The sequence below is a fragment of the Pteropus medius genome, unplaced genomic scaffold (genome assembly GCF_902729225.1).
Source record: "Pteropus medius unplaced genomic scaffold, Ma_sr-lr_union100, whole genome shotgun sequence".
NCBI classification, from domain to species: Eukaryota; Metazoa; Chordata; class Mammalia; order Chiroptera; family Pteropodidae; genus Pteropus; species Pteropus medius.
The window spans coordinates 2,809,336-2,825,769 of NW_024343733.1; the positions used below are offsets into that span (position 1 = coordinate 2,809,336).

The 16,434-nt window shown below is 35.4% G+C and overlaps 1 protein-coding gene across 2 annotated transcripts in view; it reads right to left on the reverse strand.

The window, feature by feature from the left end:
- MED13L (mediator complex subunit 13L) overlaps positions 1-16,434 on the reverse strand; it is a 264,752-nt gene that overhangs the window by 57,092 nt on the left and 191,226 nt on the right. For both annotated transcript variants that reach the window (XM_039868225.1, XM_039868223.1), the window contains exon 5: positions 942-1,087. In XM_039868225.1, the coding sequence (XP_039724159.1) occupies positions 942-1,087 (146 nt within the window). The remainder of the gene's footprint in view (positions 1-941; positions 1,088-16,434) is intronic.

The window sequence follows — 16,434 nt, forward strand, 5'->3', positions numbered from 1 at the left end:
AAATTAAATCAGATGAAAACCAAAAAGCAATCATAAATAATACGGAGGCTAAACACTCATGACAGACTGTTATGTCAATAAAAATACTTTAGTAAAGCCTGGTAAAATATCAGTGTTTTTTTTTAAATTACAGTGTGTGCTGCCCAACTGTAATTTAAGATGTACTAAGATGTTTTCTATCAGACATCTCTAGTAATGATAAATTAGATTGAACCAAAAAAGGTTTTTCCATATGGTTCAATCTAATATCATAACATTAAAAAAGTTATTGATAAAAAAATTCTAAATTCCAAAGACAAAACCAAAGATATAAAATGCACAGATAGAGGAAAGGAACAAGGAGTTATTTTGGTAACATTTAGGTGATAAGCTGAGAATAAAAATACAAATAAATGTAAGTTAAATTACAACCAAATGCCTAAAACCAATATAGTCTATAATTAAAGAAAATAATGAGGATATTAACATCACTGAAGAAACTATGTATTATACAACTCTAAATATTTGATTTTGGTTGAAATTTCAAATTCTAAGTCTAACAGTAATTATCTGCAAGTTATTATATTTCTGAAACTATGGAACAGAGAAAACAAGGAAAACCTTTAATTTATAAGATTTGTCAATTACTCTTTGGAATATATTTTTCAAATACTTGTTGATCTTCTGCTCTGAAAGAAATTCTCTACACTTTATTCCTCAATACAACTTCACGTATGACCACACTGCATATCTGATAAAATTTCAGCAAAAAACCAGCAAGCCATTATTTTTGTGTGTATGTGATATGGTGGTCTTATCTTTCTTCTTCAGAAACTGACCCTTATGCTTACCTTTAAAATATCCATTTAATATAACATCTCACTCTGCAAAATATCACTGGGGAAGGTGGTTATCCACTTAATGGGGAAGGGTGGAGAGCTGCAGCAGCATCATTCACTTACCTTGAAATGGTGCAGGTGAAGACTGAGCCATGTGTATATGCTCCTCATTGATCAAATAAATTGGCTGGTGTTGGGCAATCTCCACACTTGTGCATACATTACTTTCCCCATGAAGAAAGAATGTGAAAGCACAGGACAAATGCTCACTAAAAAAGAAACAATGAGAAGCTCAACTCTTTTATTTTGGTAAAAAGTGAACGCTACATATAGGAACTAGAGATGGGATACAGCTTTATTTTATCAAGCATCCAGCAAAGCTTGCCCCCTAATGATATTGACAGCATAATTTTATAGTTGACTGTGGACAAATAATGTAAAAATAATATGTTGGCAAATTAAATTAAAACTGCCAGATAAATCTGAAAAATTAGTTATGTTATATTGTGAAATTTTGAAAGCTATCGTGCAGAATGCTTTCTGTTTCATTTGCATAAAGTCTCCTATGCCGACTATAAATTCCTAAGGACAGAAAAAGAATAACATTTTTCTACCTTATCATTTACTAGTATCTGAACTGGCTTTTAACTGATTCGAGGGACAATGACAAAACAGTTTTGCCTGTGTTTGGTATGACATACAATAACATCAAATTTACAAGCTTGCAACATGACAATAAGGTTACAGCTGTTGATTTTAAAATAATAATTAAAGACACTGCTGTATGTAAATTCGCAACATACAACTGCTAAAGTAATACAAGTGTCTAAATTAGCTGGTAATCTATTATATTTATTTTTGCATTTTCCCTCTGATCGCAAAGTTTTATTAAAGCATTTCACACATCTCCATTTTCCACACAATTAGCTAAAAGTTGACAAAAATTATGTATCTTAGAGAAAAATAATTTCAAAATTACTACAGTGATACATTCTTTCGAAGTTGTTAACTTTGGCCCTAGCCAGCCATAACATCTCCATTTCTCAAGACGGCTCTTAAGAACACATGCCTGATGAATCAAAATCACTGTAGGCCAGGCAATCATCATTGGAAAAATTATTTCCAAGGTGTGCTTCTTTTCAAAAGTTCTTACATTATTAAAGTGTGTGTTAAGTACTACCCTAAAATTAAATTTTAAGAATAAAATTATAAGGCTTTAATGGAAAATTAAAATAAAAATGATAAAATTTCTACTCTATCACACAGTGAAGCATATATATTCTTCTTTGCAACTGTGTTGAGATAACCTAAGAAAATTTTGTGTTTTACTAGAATGTGAAGTTTCATCAATAGGACACACCTAGCATTGGTACTTGGGTATTTAGCACAACACAATAAACTTGAGATAGTAACTAAAATTTTGTAGGAACTTTTAAAAGTTTAACATCCTCTTGATACCAGACTTTTTAAGTTTCAAGTTCACAAAGAGGAAATAATGCATACGGGTATAAAGAAGTGTCAATAGTAAAAATGCACTGTCCTTTATTTATGAAAATGACACTAGAAACATACCATCTTCAACGAACATTACACCTGGCACATAATAAGGTCAAAATATAGGTTTACTGATTCTGGACTGGTTAATTTATTATCTGTAAATTTCAGTGAAGAGGTTTGAGCTGAGTTATCCTATGCATGCCTACTATCATGTAGTAAATAGCATATTTATAAAACAACTGGTTAGTTACAGATCGTGCATGAGAACAAATGCAACCAATATTTATCCATCAACTAGTAAATGCAAAGAATGGTGCAAGGAGCCTTTAGTGACACTGAATAAAAACATGGCCCTTACCCTCAAGAGGTGCATAAGCTAAAAAAGTGACATAAATGCACATCAATAAATTAAAGTCAGGCACAAATACAGAAAAAGAAATAAAAATAAAAACCTATAGGAAGGCTAAGGTGTTCTGATTTGTTCAATATGGAAGATCCAAGTGCTTCAAGAAGAGAAGAACAAATGAAAATAGGGTTTTGGAAGCACACTGAAAAGGTGAGAGTGATGGCATGAGGCAAGCAGCAGATGCAGGTAAGAACAGGACATCATTTGGAAATTCTAAAGGGAAGAATGGTGTGACATGATGGGAAAGAAGTTGGAAAAAGAGTCAGAGGTCATCCCTTGAGACAACAAAGAGACTTGTATGTGAAAAATAACAGGGAGCCAATTTAAGGTCTGATTTTAAAAAGTCAGCTGAATCTAAAGAATCATGATGAAAACTTTAACACAGTATTCACTTGAATTTACTATGTCCCAAAAGACACAGAAGAGAAGCCCAAATGAAAAACGTAGAAATTAAATCGATGACCTATTTTTTATATTGATAACTTTAAAAACAAAATATATTTTTAAACTAAAACAACATAAGAAAAATAACAAGTTACGGTGGAAATATAACAGAGACCCACCGATAACTATATAATTTTTGGTAAATTACTTCACCTTTCGGATCATAACTTCCTCACAGGTAAAATCAGTTGTTGGCACAAATTGCTGGGCCCCCCCAGAAGTCGTGATTCGGGAGGTCTGGGGTGTGCCCCACGAATCTGCATTTGTATCAAGTGCCAAAGTGCTGCTGCTGCTACTCCTTGCCCAAGGATGACACTTCGAGAACCTAAATCTCTTTCCAGCTATCCAATTCTATTTTTTTCTAAGATCATGTGAAGCAAGAAGGCAAGGATGACAATACTGATGCTGGAAAGTAGAATTCCCTTTTGACCCAGCAATACCATTTCTAGGACTTTATTCCACAGAAAAAACTACTGTACGTTAACTATTACAGCCCTGCTTGTAAAAGTTAAAAACTGAAAACAGTCAAAATGCCCATCAGTAAAGTACCAGTTAACTGAAGTATGATATATCCTTACAAATTAATACTGTGCAACCACTTAAATGAAAATGATCATACTGGTACAGGAAAAACCTCCAACATAAACTCAAAAATATGAAAAAAAAAAAACCCTCAAAGCAAAAAAAAAAAAATGACATCGTGAATAATATGCTCCCATTTGTTAAAAAAAAAAAAGGTGGGGAGGGGTGACCAGGGTAAAATATATGCACACACAATTTGCTTACACTAGCATAAAATTTCTCTGGAAGGATATACTTTTAAAAACCTAATAACCTTGGTTGTCTTTGGGGAATGAAATGGCATGAAGAACAGGGAAGAAAGAGAGAATTCACAATAGTCTTTTATACTCTTTGAATGTGGGGCCATATGTCACACAGAAAGTAATGGAGGCAAGATCTGAAAGAAGCCCTCCGTCCTTTCCGCGTGCAGTGAGCTTGTTGGCCCAACAGGAGGAAGGCACCAGAGGAATCATGGTGCTTCATCTTGTCATTTCTGGCTCTTAGTTGAAGCCTACTGAGATCATCTTTGATTCTGATTCTGTTATCCAACATACTGGCTATTTGATCAGCAAGCCATCAATATCTTTATCTACGTCATTCCTAAAACTAGCCAAAAAAAAAAAAAGACTACACTGAGGATAGAATCCTGTGTCACCTTATCAGATAATTCCCAAGTTACAAATTCACCAGAATGCTGCCACCCATATACTATCCCTTGCCGACAAAGGATACTCACAAAGATTATGTCAAATGTCTTGATAAAATCCAGATATATAACTCATATTTCTCAGATCCACAAACCTGCTTACTAAAAGTAAAATTCAGGTAGTCTGATACAAAAGCCAACCTCCTTCATTTCACAGATGAGAAAATAGAGGTAAAAAGTCTGGCTTGTCAATACCATTATTAGAGGCACGACTTGAATTAGACTTAAAATTTAATGTACTTTTCCCTAGCTAGCTCACTATAAAAGGGGATATTAATTATTACCCCTACCGACTTATATTTTTAAATAAGTAAAATGAGATCACATTTGTGAAGAACACTGCAAACAAAGGGCCTTATAAATAATTACAGATATACTCTTAGATAGTGTTATTATAAAGTTAGGAGGTAAAAGTTAGGAGATAAAAGTTATTACAAGTTCCATACCTGTTCTTATTCTCGTTTATTGCCCACTTTTATCTGAACCTTAAATCACTCAAATCTATCTATTTCATGTACTCTCATCATTTGAAAATTGAAAAGGGATTTAGAGATGATCAAGCTCAATTCCTTTCTAATTCAGGGGGAAGGCAGCTCTGTACCCAAAGTTACACACATAGTTTAGAAAAGGGGTCCCCAACTCCCGGGCCATGAACCAGTAGTGGTCAGTGACCTGTTAGCAATGGGGCTGCACAGCAGGAGGTGAGCAGCGGCAAGTGAGCGAAGCTTCATCTGTATCTGCAGTCGCTGCTCAGCACTAGCATCATCGCCTCAGCTCCCCCCTCAGATCATCAAGCATTAGATTCTCATAGGAGCACCAGTCCCTGGTGCCAAAATGGTTGGAGACCATTGGTTTAGAACTCAGTTAGAATAAAAATTCAGATTCCTATTCTTAGCATTTAGTGTTCATAGTACATTCATAATGTGCTACCTTAGATTGATGCTACATTCACATATTAAAATTAACCAGCCCCTGCATCATTTCTATTAACCCCCTACTGCTATAGACCAGAAGGTACTATCAAATGAATACACAGAATCAAAAACATTGTAATTTCACCCCAACTAAAATCGGAGCCTCACCCCATCTATTCTTTTAGGGTACTCCACTTAACAAGTTATTCCAAGCCTTCTCAACTCCCATTTATTCTCCACTTTTTACTTAGTAAATCAGGTCTGATTCAGGTAATTCTTTCTTTAACCTCTTTTTCACTTACACATGTCTGCAGTTACCCTTGCCTCACCCTTCCCCAGTCTTTGAAGATGACATATTTCCTTTTCTCTATAAGCCCCCTACTCATTCTCTCTCACTCATGAATAGTCTTTATTTCTACCTCTGTATGTGCTCCAGGTTCTGCAACTGAAATACCTACTCTGGACCATAATACCCCTTTAGGGCTAGTGTCATATCTTTCTCCCTGTACTGACTAATATCGAATAATCAACATGTAAGTAAAACGGTTAGTACATATAATACTAATATTACTAAATTATCTACAAATAACTTTTGTGTAATAAAAGAAATAAATAAGGTACTAAGATAGAAAATAATGGAGGGTGCTATTTTAGAAAGAGATGGGTCAGAGAAAAACAGAAAAAAAGGAGGGAGCATTTAAACAGAGGCTTGAATCTTAAGAAAGAAGAAAATGATAAAGACATTCAAAGAAAAGGATATTATATGTGCAAAGGTACTGAGTTAGAGAGAGTTTGTCATCATAAAGGAAAATTTTAAAAAGAGGCATTGCAGCTATATCATTGTGAAAATGAAATAACAGGTACAAAATGATATGCCAGGTAAACCCGAATAAAAATAAAGCTGGTATAGAAATTAAAAAAAAAACAATAAAATATTTTTAAAACATAGATTCATCATTACATTATAATAAATAGAGGAATTCAACAAGAAATTTAAACATTCTTGAACAAGTATGTACACAGCCATATGGTACGCAATATAACTTAGAAATATATTTTTAAATTTGACAGAAATACAAAGAGAAACTGACAAATCTGCAGTTAATTAAGATTTTAACATACTTTTTTCAGTATTTAAAGGAATAAGCCAATTATTAAGAACACACACACACAAAAACTAAAATGACATAAACTTGAATATATATATTGGCTTTCCAGAAATAAACAATGTATTCTCTTTCCAAGAACACATGGAAAAATGTGCAAAAATGGAATGAGTACTAAGACACAAGACAAGTCCTAACTAAATATCAAAGAATTGATATCACACATAGACTATATATTCTCTAATCACAGTGCAATTTAGTTAAAAATCAACATGTTCTTTTTTAAAGGTTAAAATAAAATCCCTTTGGAAACTTTAACATGCATTCCCTATATAAATCATGGGTTTCAGAGGAAATCACAAAATATTTAAAATGGAATAACAACAAAAGTAATATATGTCACAATCTGGGGAAAACAGCACTTAGAGAATAAATTTTATCTTTATACACCTAAAAGAAAATCTTAAATGAGATAAGTATTCAAATCAAAAGTTGGGAGGAAAAAAACAAAAAAGAGTAAACTCAATGAAAACAGAAAGGTAATAATGACAAAAACACATTAATAAAGTAGAAAAAAAAAGAAAAGCAATGGAAAGGATTAACAAAATCAATACTTGTTTTGCAAGCACACTAAAAAGAAGACAAACCACTAAGATGACTGGTTTGAGGAAAGGACGTAGGGAAGATGCCAGTGCAAGGAGGGAGGGGGCATAAACAAACAATCCCGGGAACCAAAAAGAGGAAGTAACCACAGATAAAGTAGGAATGTTTTAATGATAAAAATGCTATTACTAACTTTATGCCAGAAAGTCTGAAACACATGAAATAATTTTCTATAAAAATAGAAGATTTAAAAAATGTTTTGAAAATAATTAAGAAATGCACCCACCCACCTCAATGCCAACTTAGAAGGTTTTACAAAACTTTCAATAATCAATCTCTCTATTCAAATTGTTTCAACAAACAATAAACAAGAGAAAGCCTCCCAAGTCTTTTCATTATGCTTGTACAATGTTGACAGCAAAACTGGATGTGGTTATTACAAAAAAAGTCATCGCCTAAAAATTTTACTCATGAACACTAATTCCAAGATATTAAATAATAGTAACAACACTGTCCGAGATATCCAAGTCAATGCAATAGACAAGAAAAGTAAAAAAGGTATAAAAACTGGAAAGGAAGAGGTAACTATTTGCAGATGACAGAAATCTCTTAGATTTTCTATGCAGACAATTAGGTAGACTAATGGAAGTAATAAGAGAGAACAAGAGTTAGTAAGGTTGGCAGATACAAGATCAACAACAGCTGTGTTTCAACATGCCCTTCAGAAAATACCGTGGGACAAAATACACCATTAGTAATAGCAATGAAAACTAAAAGGTACCTAGAAAATAAATTAATAAAAAACATGTAAGGCTTCTATGGAAAAATTTACAAAACAGTTGGTTTGAAGAATACTAAAGATATCAACTCTTTTAAAAGATGTAGCATATTCCTGGATGATATTGATATCATAAAGATTATAATTCTCCCCAAATTATCTTTAAATTCAATTCAATCCCAACAATATCCAATAAGTTTTTTGACAAGCTGATGCCAAAATTTATATAGAACAGAAGATCTAAGAGTCAAGAATGGCCAATATAATTTTGAAAAAGAATGAAGCAAGAGACTTAACCTTCCAGTATCAAGACTGATTATTAAACCACAGTAATTACAACAGGGTGGTAATGAAGCGAGGACAGAGGCAAATGAAACAGATCAGAGAACTCAGAAACCAATCCTCCAATGCCTTCCCATCTTACAAAGTATAGTAAAAAATGCAGCAAATCCCAACATCCAGCCCCAGTTACCTTTGTGACCAAATTACCTATTGCTCTCTCCCCGTACCTTTCTCCATTCCAGCCCAATAAGCCTTCTTGCTATTCTCCAAACAAACCAATCACAATTCTTCCTCTGAGCCACTGAACTTACCGTTCCCTCTGTCTGGAACTCTCTTCCTCCTAGATATCAACAGGGTTCTCGCCTCACTTCCTACAAGTTTGTTTAAATGCCACCTCCTCAGCAAGGTTTATCCTCATCAAGTTACAGCCCCCAATAACTCTCTTCGCTCTCCCCCACACAGCATTCATCACTTTCTAATATCATCTCTGGATACCAACCACAGGCGCTAGCGATCTAAAAACAGTTTGTAAATTGTAAGGCGATCTATATTATGTTCTTTCTGTAAATACTGGGAAAGAAATGAGACAGATGGGGGCAGGGGGGAGGAGAAAAGAGAAAAAAGAATGAAAGAAGAGAGATGGGGAGAGTGAGAGGTAGGGAGAGAGAAAGAGAAAAGAAGAGGGAGAAAAAGAAGAGGGGACGGGGGAGAGGAAGAGGGTATGATGAGGAAGGAGGAGAAGTTTTTGGAGTCTTTATGTGGCAGTGTGTTTGTTATGTAACTTTGTCTCAGAGATTTGAGTTTTCCTTTTAAAAATTACATTCAAGAATATAATTATAGTATTAGAAAACATGCACATTAAGGATTTTATAGGGGTTTGTTCTATAGCTTTAGCAATTGCCACTTGTTTTAAAAAAAATCAATACATGAATAAAAGTAAAATAAACGCTAGAATACTTTATGACTAATAAACAACTGGGCTTATATTAAATCTAGAAGTTATTTGCAAGAATGTAATTTTAAGTGACCTATACAAACACTATTGATAAGGAATCATTAGAGCAATTTATTAAACTATTTTCAAAACATGAAATGAATTCTTACTTCAAGTATATAATGACTTAAAGAGGCTTATTCAAGTTTAAAATCATTTTAAGTTTCCCATCCCCCTTTCCTTCTCCCCAGCTTCTCCTCCCTTCTTTTCGCCTTCTCCTGCTCTCCCTCCTCTCTCCTCTCTCCCCACACATACCCCCTCTGGATGCTTTATTACATTTCACCTATGCTGCAAGTATATCTCAAAATATTTCACCAGATGTTTCTAACTCTATTCCAAGCTTCAAAGACCTATTACTTTCAGAAATGAACTAAGAAAAAAACCATCAAAATATTTTGTTTCAAAGTAACCCGTGGGTAAAGATGGCAATGTCAGTTTGTGAGCAGTCAAAGCAACGGACTCCGACCTCACCACCTGGGAGCTTCCCTAGACATCAGGGTTTTAGACAACAGATTTGTATTTTCTCTAAACTAGGAATCATCATCACACGCACACACACGCACACACACATGCACACAGACTGTGTCAGAGAAAGCTCTTCTACCGCTTAAGTGCTGAATAGCTAAACATAACAAACTCATTACCTCCTGGTAATCAGTGCAAGAAGAATGTTAAAAAGGAAATGCTCAATATTAGCACCAGGGCACACTCACTCTGCAAGCCACTCCTCTAGCTTCATCTGACCAGCCTTTTTCAAGACTGGACCCTCATTACTACGTATGCCATGCTGTTTCATATGTCTACATTTGTGTTTCTGCTGTTCTTTTGTCCAGAATAAACTAGCTCTATCCTCCATCTGACTCCTATTCATCTTTCCAAGAAATCATCTTTAAAGTCCCAGAATAAGCTGAATATTCCCATACTTCTGTATGTATAACTCAGTCAAAGCACTTCAGTGTTCACACATTTTATGTCTAGTCCATCTGACAAAATTTTGTGAGAACAGAAATTACGTCCTATCATTTAGGATCCCGCTACTTAGCACGGTGCTTGGTATGAGTTGATGCTGCATTAATACTTAATGAGTTTGTGATATAAAAGCCTTATATCTTTCCTCTAAAATTTTCTAGCATTTTACTAGAAGACTCAGAAATAAGCCTGGAATCCTGAGTCATCAGACAGGGCAAAACGCAAGTGTAAAACTGTGATATTCCAGCCAGGATTATATTAGGGGATACCTACTTCTTGGTCTTGAATATTTCTGATGATCCTGCTAACTGTTCTTCTGCAGGGAGCCTGTTTGGAGCATATCACTTACCTTACAGCTATGGGATATAATATAGTGTGACTCTCTTTGGACCCAAAATAGATTATATTCTCTGAACGAGGAAGGAGACTAGCACAGAATAAGTAACAGACATATAGATCAGCAGGGTTTCTCTTCAGTAAATGTCATTAAGGAATTCTGTTCTTTTATCCTATTATCCACCCTAAGTAGTATGGCCAAATCAATCCTCCTAAAACACATTGGTAATCAAAATCTATACTGCTCAGTCCCATGTCATAGTCCCCCACTGCCCAGAGGAAAAATCTAAAGCTCTCCGCATATCAGTCCAGGCCTTCTGTACTCTGATGCAACTCTCTTACGTCCCTGTACAAACCCTCAGAAATAGCCAGTTTGGCATGGTTAATACTTCATGCGTATCCCATCTACATTCCTGCCACTCCACACACTCTCCCACTCCCTCATTCTCCTCAGATCCCATCTTCCAAAGTCCAACACCACTTCTACTTTCTCCATAGAGCTTTCTTTCTCTTTCTGAAGAGACCAGTTTCTTCTCTATCAAGAGTACTCACTTCTTGTTTGGCACCTAGACTATCCGAAGAACTCATCTAATCAACAAACATTTAATAAGCACAACTATCTATCTTGTGCCAGACACTCTGCTAGATTAGGGATACGGAAATAGACAAGATCAGAATCAGCCCTTGAGTATTTTATAGTTTTCAAGCAAAGTACCTAAAAACTTTAAAAGAAAAAAAATACTAATATGAAACTATACTCACTGGTATGTATAGCAAGAGCCCAAAGAATTTAAAGGGGATAGAAATATGAAGCTGGAGAAATTCTGGTAGGATACTCTCAAAGTTTTTATATTTCAATATTAAATCTTTTTTAAAAATCATATTATAATATTTTATACTGGTTTATACCCTGTGCCATATTAAAGAATTATCAGTTTATATTAGGAATACATGAACTCATGAGAATGAGGGGAGGTCTAATAAAAAAAAAAGTTTTCCTATTATTTTTAAAAAATATATTCCATCTTGTTGTCATAACTGGCTAAAATTCTATATTCTCAGTGGTCCAATATATAAAACTAAAATTATATCCCAATAAGGAAAGAAATGTGGTTTCAGTCCATCTTTCCAAAGTCATCTCTCACTACATTAGTTCATGTTTCATGCTTATGTCACCCAATTTGTTTCCTTCATAATGCTTGTCATAATTAGCAATTATTTATTTTGATGGTCTCCCCCACCATAATGTCAGCTCCCCAAGACAAAGAACTTTATCTGTCCCACTGTCTTCTACATCCTCAGTACCTAGCACAGCTCATGACATACAACACTAAATAGTCATAATGAATGAATGCAGTTTTAGTCATAACCAAAGATTAAATTATTCCTCTTTAGACAGTTCCATCCCAAGAAGAACAAGAACAGATGATGTGCGCAGTGAATATTTTTACAGTGGGAAGAAGTTTAATTATTAATAGGAGGTAGTATGTGATTTCCGGTGATAGAAAAAGGGGCAATTTTTAAAACTGTTTACTTAGTAAATACAAGGGGCTGGTGTAGGTTGCACCTGTGTAGCCAAGAAAGCACTTGCATAAATGCGACACAGGAACAACTAGTATTCCAAATCACTGTATTCTCTTACAATATTCTAAATCTTAAAAAATAATTACTTTTTTACTTCTTACACTGAGTTTTCAGAATGCAATGTGCTTTCAAAATACACTATGAATATTAATAAACTCCTGTTCTTTTCATGGTGTAAGATTGTTGTGATAACAGATTCATAATGCAGAATACATTTAGATAAATTTATCTAAATGCTTTCTGTGTTATGAACTTATCTTAAAATTTTCCTAGTTGTCATGAACCAAATATCTTGCCAGAAGTAATTTGTCTCATTCTATAGATCCTTGTTTGGGAATATTTTGCTAACGTTACTTTATCATTTCCTTTCCTTAAAACTACACCACTTACTTTGGCAGTATTCACAGACTCTGCTGAGATCCTTTGCTCACCAGCATACTGACCTTTTTCTTATTGAACGGGCCTTAATTTTCACCTTCTTTTTAAAAGAGGATGGCATAATAATATTCAAATAACACAACTTGATTAAATTATTTTATAAAGCTCTAAGATGCTTTCACCACTTCATATATCTTCCCTTTAAATTATAAGTTAAACCTGATTAAAAAGGCAATGAGAATGTCCAGGAAAGTTAATGGCACATTTTAAAAAAATGACACTACTTATAACTGTTAAATTACCATCACAGTTCTATGAATAACCACCCTTCAAAGAAAAAAAAAAGTTGCCAATTACATTGTTACAATACAAAATTGCCTTAGTGATCAACTTTCCTTCACATATATATACATGTTACATACACATATACATATAGATGAAAAATTAAATTAGCAAACTCTACGACTGCTCCTTTCTACCCTTCCATCCTCAAAGCTAAGTTGTTCCCTGGCAGTAAATCCGGCACTGGGGCAATGCACTAATTCTTCTGGATCACAAGGGTACCATTCCCAGCACTGCAGTGGTAACGGAGCAGCAGCACATCTTGCATTAATGCAGAAACAGTGCCCTAGTGGCCTAAAGGACTTATTAATACTACTCCCCAGGTACCTCACTCACTAGAAATAAGTGACAGTGTGAAGGCTCTGACTCAGTATTCCTTGATCCAAAGGCTAGAAGAGTTTGAGGGTTCCCATCCTGATGGTACAAATGACATAAGATAATTTTCAAGATGCCAAAATAGACATAAGAGCTGCTCTGGTCAGTGAAGTGTGTTTGAAAGTCAGAAGCCAACATACACAAAATTTGAGGAGGCTTATGAAAGTCATCTTATTAAAATCTCTCTCGAGGTTACTAAACTATGCCAGATTATTTAGTCACAGTCTCTGGACAGCCCTTTGAAAATTCAATGGGAGTGTGCCTGGCAGAAAATACAGATTAAAGTGACATTTATATTAGATAAGTCATAACCACCAAAGTACTTTTACTGGTCACCTTAAGACATGCTTGGATTCCTTTTCTTTCTTTCTTTCTTTTTTTTCTTTTTAAGAATAAAACGAAACCTTTCATCTTTTGGGGGTTGCTTTAAAAGACTATAACAAAGTGGGGTAGAGTAATGGAGGGAGGGGGCAATGGAGGAACACAAATTTTCCTATCACTTTTCTCATTAAATACTACGAAGGCACTACATACTGCTAAGAACAAAAAAGAATCAACTGACACAAATAGCTAAGACTTTATATATCCTTTTGCCTCTCTGCCTAAGAGCATAAACTAGCCCTTCTCCATTGCATCTTACCGCTCAACTGAAATGCTGTGTCTTCCCAAATTACAAAATGTATTTGTATAGTACATCTTAAAATCATGAATATTTATATTCTACACAAGCACCCACCACTATGATAGACTCCTGAGGGGGACACCCATGGCAGACATGGTAGAGCTCTTGCCAGCTTAAAAGAAATGTAGGGACAGACCTCTAACATCTGCCGAGATTCCCATACCCAGCTCGAGAAAGGGGGTGGTGGGGGGATGACCTGCCAAAAAAGCATAAAGCGGATGGGAATTCCAACATGCTGCCATTTGTCAGGTGAACAACGGCAAGTAGGACTTCACCTACATGGTCAAACTAACAATGGCAAAACAAGGAAATCTGTTAAATACTGGTGCTGTTTGTAGCATTTGCTTTCATAGAGTGTTATTTCTGCACGCTCCGCTACTGTGCTTTCCATCACGAACAAGTATCAAACCCTTATTATTTTTTCCAGTCTCACGATGTTTATTATATGTAAACTTCTGTAAATACTTCTAGAATGAGATGAGACAGGAGAAAGATAGGAGGATCCATACTTAGATTTTCTTATCTCTCATACTCCAATTCTATTTAAGGAACTGATAGTGTTATAGTGTTATGTTGTAAAATATATTTAATGGAAGCTGATATATAAATTAAATAGTACAACATCATACAATTATTTTGTCCCTACTCACAGTAATGGTTCTAGTAATATTTTAAAAAGACACTGCCTACAATAAACAAGCAGGAAAAAAGCCTACCTTTATATATAGCTCTATTTAAGATCTAGCAGCTGACACTCAGTGTGGCTTGGCAAGTTCTTTAAAGGCTTTCTACCATTTGGCATTAGCCTATCAGAGAGCAAGCCTTTTATATTCGGCACTGTTGCAAAATGTTTCACTCACCAGTACTCAAAGGAGGTCACAGTTTTCCCAGCAAAAGGAAAATAAAATTGGAGCTGACACTTAATTGGTAGAATGCTGTTATCAGCAAGTATTTATCTTCCATACTCTTCCCATGCCACAAGCCTACACCAGGAGCTAGGTTTTCCTTCTCTTTAAACAAAACACAGTGCGGCCTTTAAACATCAACATGGCTTGTGATCTTACCTCCCTTATTCCTAACATGAAACAAAACCTATGGCTAAAAACCACAGAAAAACAAACATATGATGCTTCTATACTTTTCATTCTATACTTCTTAAAATTATGAACTTAAAGCTAGCTACGTTTTGCAATATGTTATATAAACTCTTAAGAGAACTGACTTTGATTCTTAAAAGCAATTTCTGCTGATGAGATAAAATTCAACTGGGAGGATATAAAAGAAAAAGGAGATATTGGAACTAATAGAAGGTCATTAGATGCTATAAATCTGAAGAATATTCACTATAGAGATGGCATTAGCATCTCATTAAATGGACAAAAAGAAAACACAAGGTCCTCAGGTGATGCAGCACTGAAAAAGTTGGTGTGTACCCAAGATACTCACTTTTCGAACTATTCTAATGCATTAGGTAGCTATGTAGATATTATTTAAAGACAATCACATACGATCAGCATATGGTCACTATTAAAAAATATGAATGCTTAAAATTATGGATGTTCAATTTTTTTTCAAGAGCACCAATTTGCAAAAAGTTTAGAGACTAAAAGATTCTGACATAGACTATCCTTTCATTATGTGAATCAGTAGCTTAGGCAACCTTCAGTTCATTTGTTCATTTAAGAAACACGCAAGCACTGTGCTAAACGCCAGATGTATCACAGTGAAGAAGACCCACAAAGTCCTGATTGTCACAGAGCTTACATTCTGCTGGGGAAATCAGACACTTTAAAAGTTTTCTAAAAGATAATTTGGTATTGGGTAGAGCTAGCTATGAAGAAAACAAGATGATATGTTTGAGAGTAGCAATGAAGGGGAGCGGGGCAAAGAGATGACATGTTAGAAGTCAGGCAGTGATGGGTGGGGAAGAAGGGAAAAGAAGTCAGCCCCACTCCGTGAGATGTAAGAAAGGGTTCAGGCAGAGAGAACATACAAAGGCCAGACATATATAGGAATAAGCTTAATGTGCTTGGGAAACAGAATGGCCACTATGTCTGAAGCTTATAAACAGGAAGAGGACAGGTACAAAATGAAGTCAAAGAGGTGGGAGGGGGTTAGATCATGCAAGCATCCCAACAATGGGATGGGGCCTGAATTTTATTTCAAACACACTGATAACCCTGTAGGATCATAAGCAAAAGAATTACCATGGTCTCATTTATATTTTGAAAGGATTACTTTACTCTATTCATTGTGAAGGAGTTAAGCAAGGAGAACAGCTGGGAGGGCATTTTGGCAGCCCAAGTAAGAAAAGGGCATGGCTTAGAGTAGGCTGGTAGCAGTGGAGATGAAGGGGGCATGGCTTCGAGATGTATTTTAAGATTAGAGCTGACCAGACACGTAAGCACAGATGCCATGAAGGAAGGTGGACGTACAGATAAGGAAAGAGGTGTGGTTGAGATATTTAGGAGATGTCCCTGTCCCAGAGCTTGGAGAGGGTACGTAAAGCCAAGGGGACAAGTGGGAGCACCGAGGCCTGGGTCCGAGAAACTCTAGATATAGAAGAGATGATACAATTCAACCTTTGTTTTGACATTTTCAAGTTCTTTTAAGGGGCCAAGGGGCAGGTGAAGGTGGGGGCTAAAGATGATACTGTGTT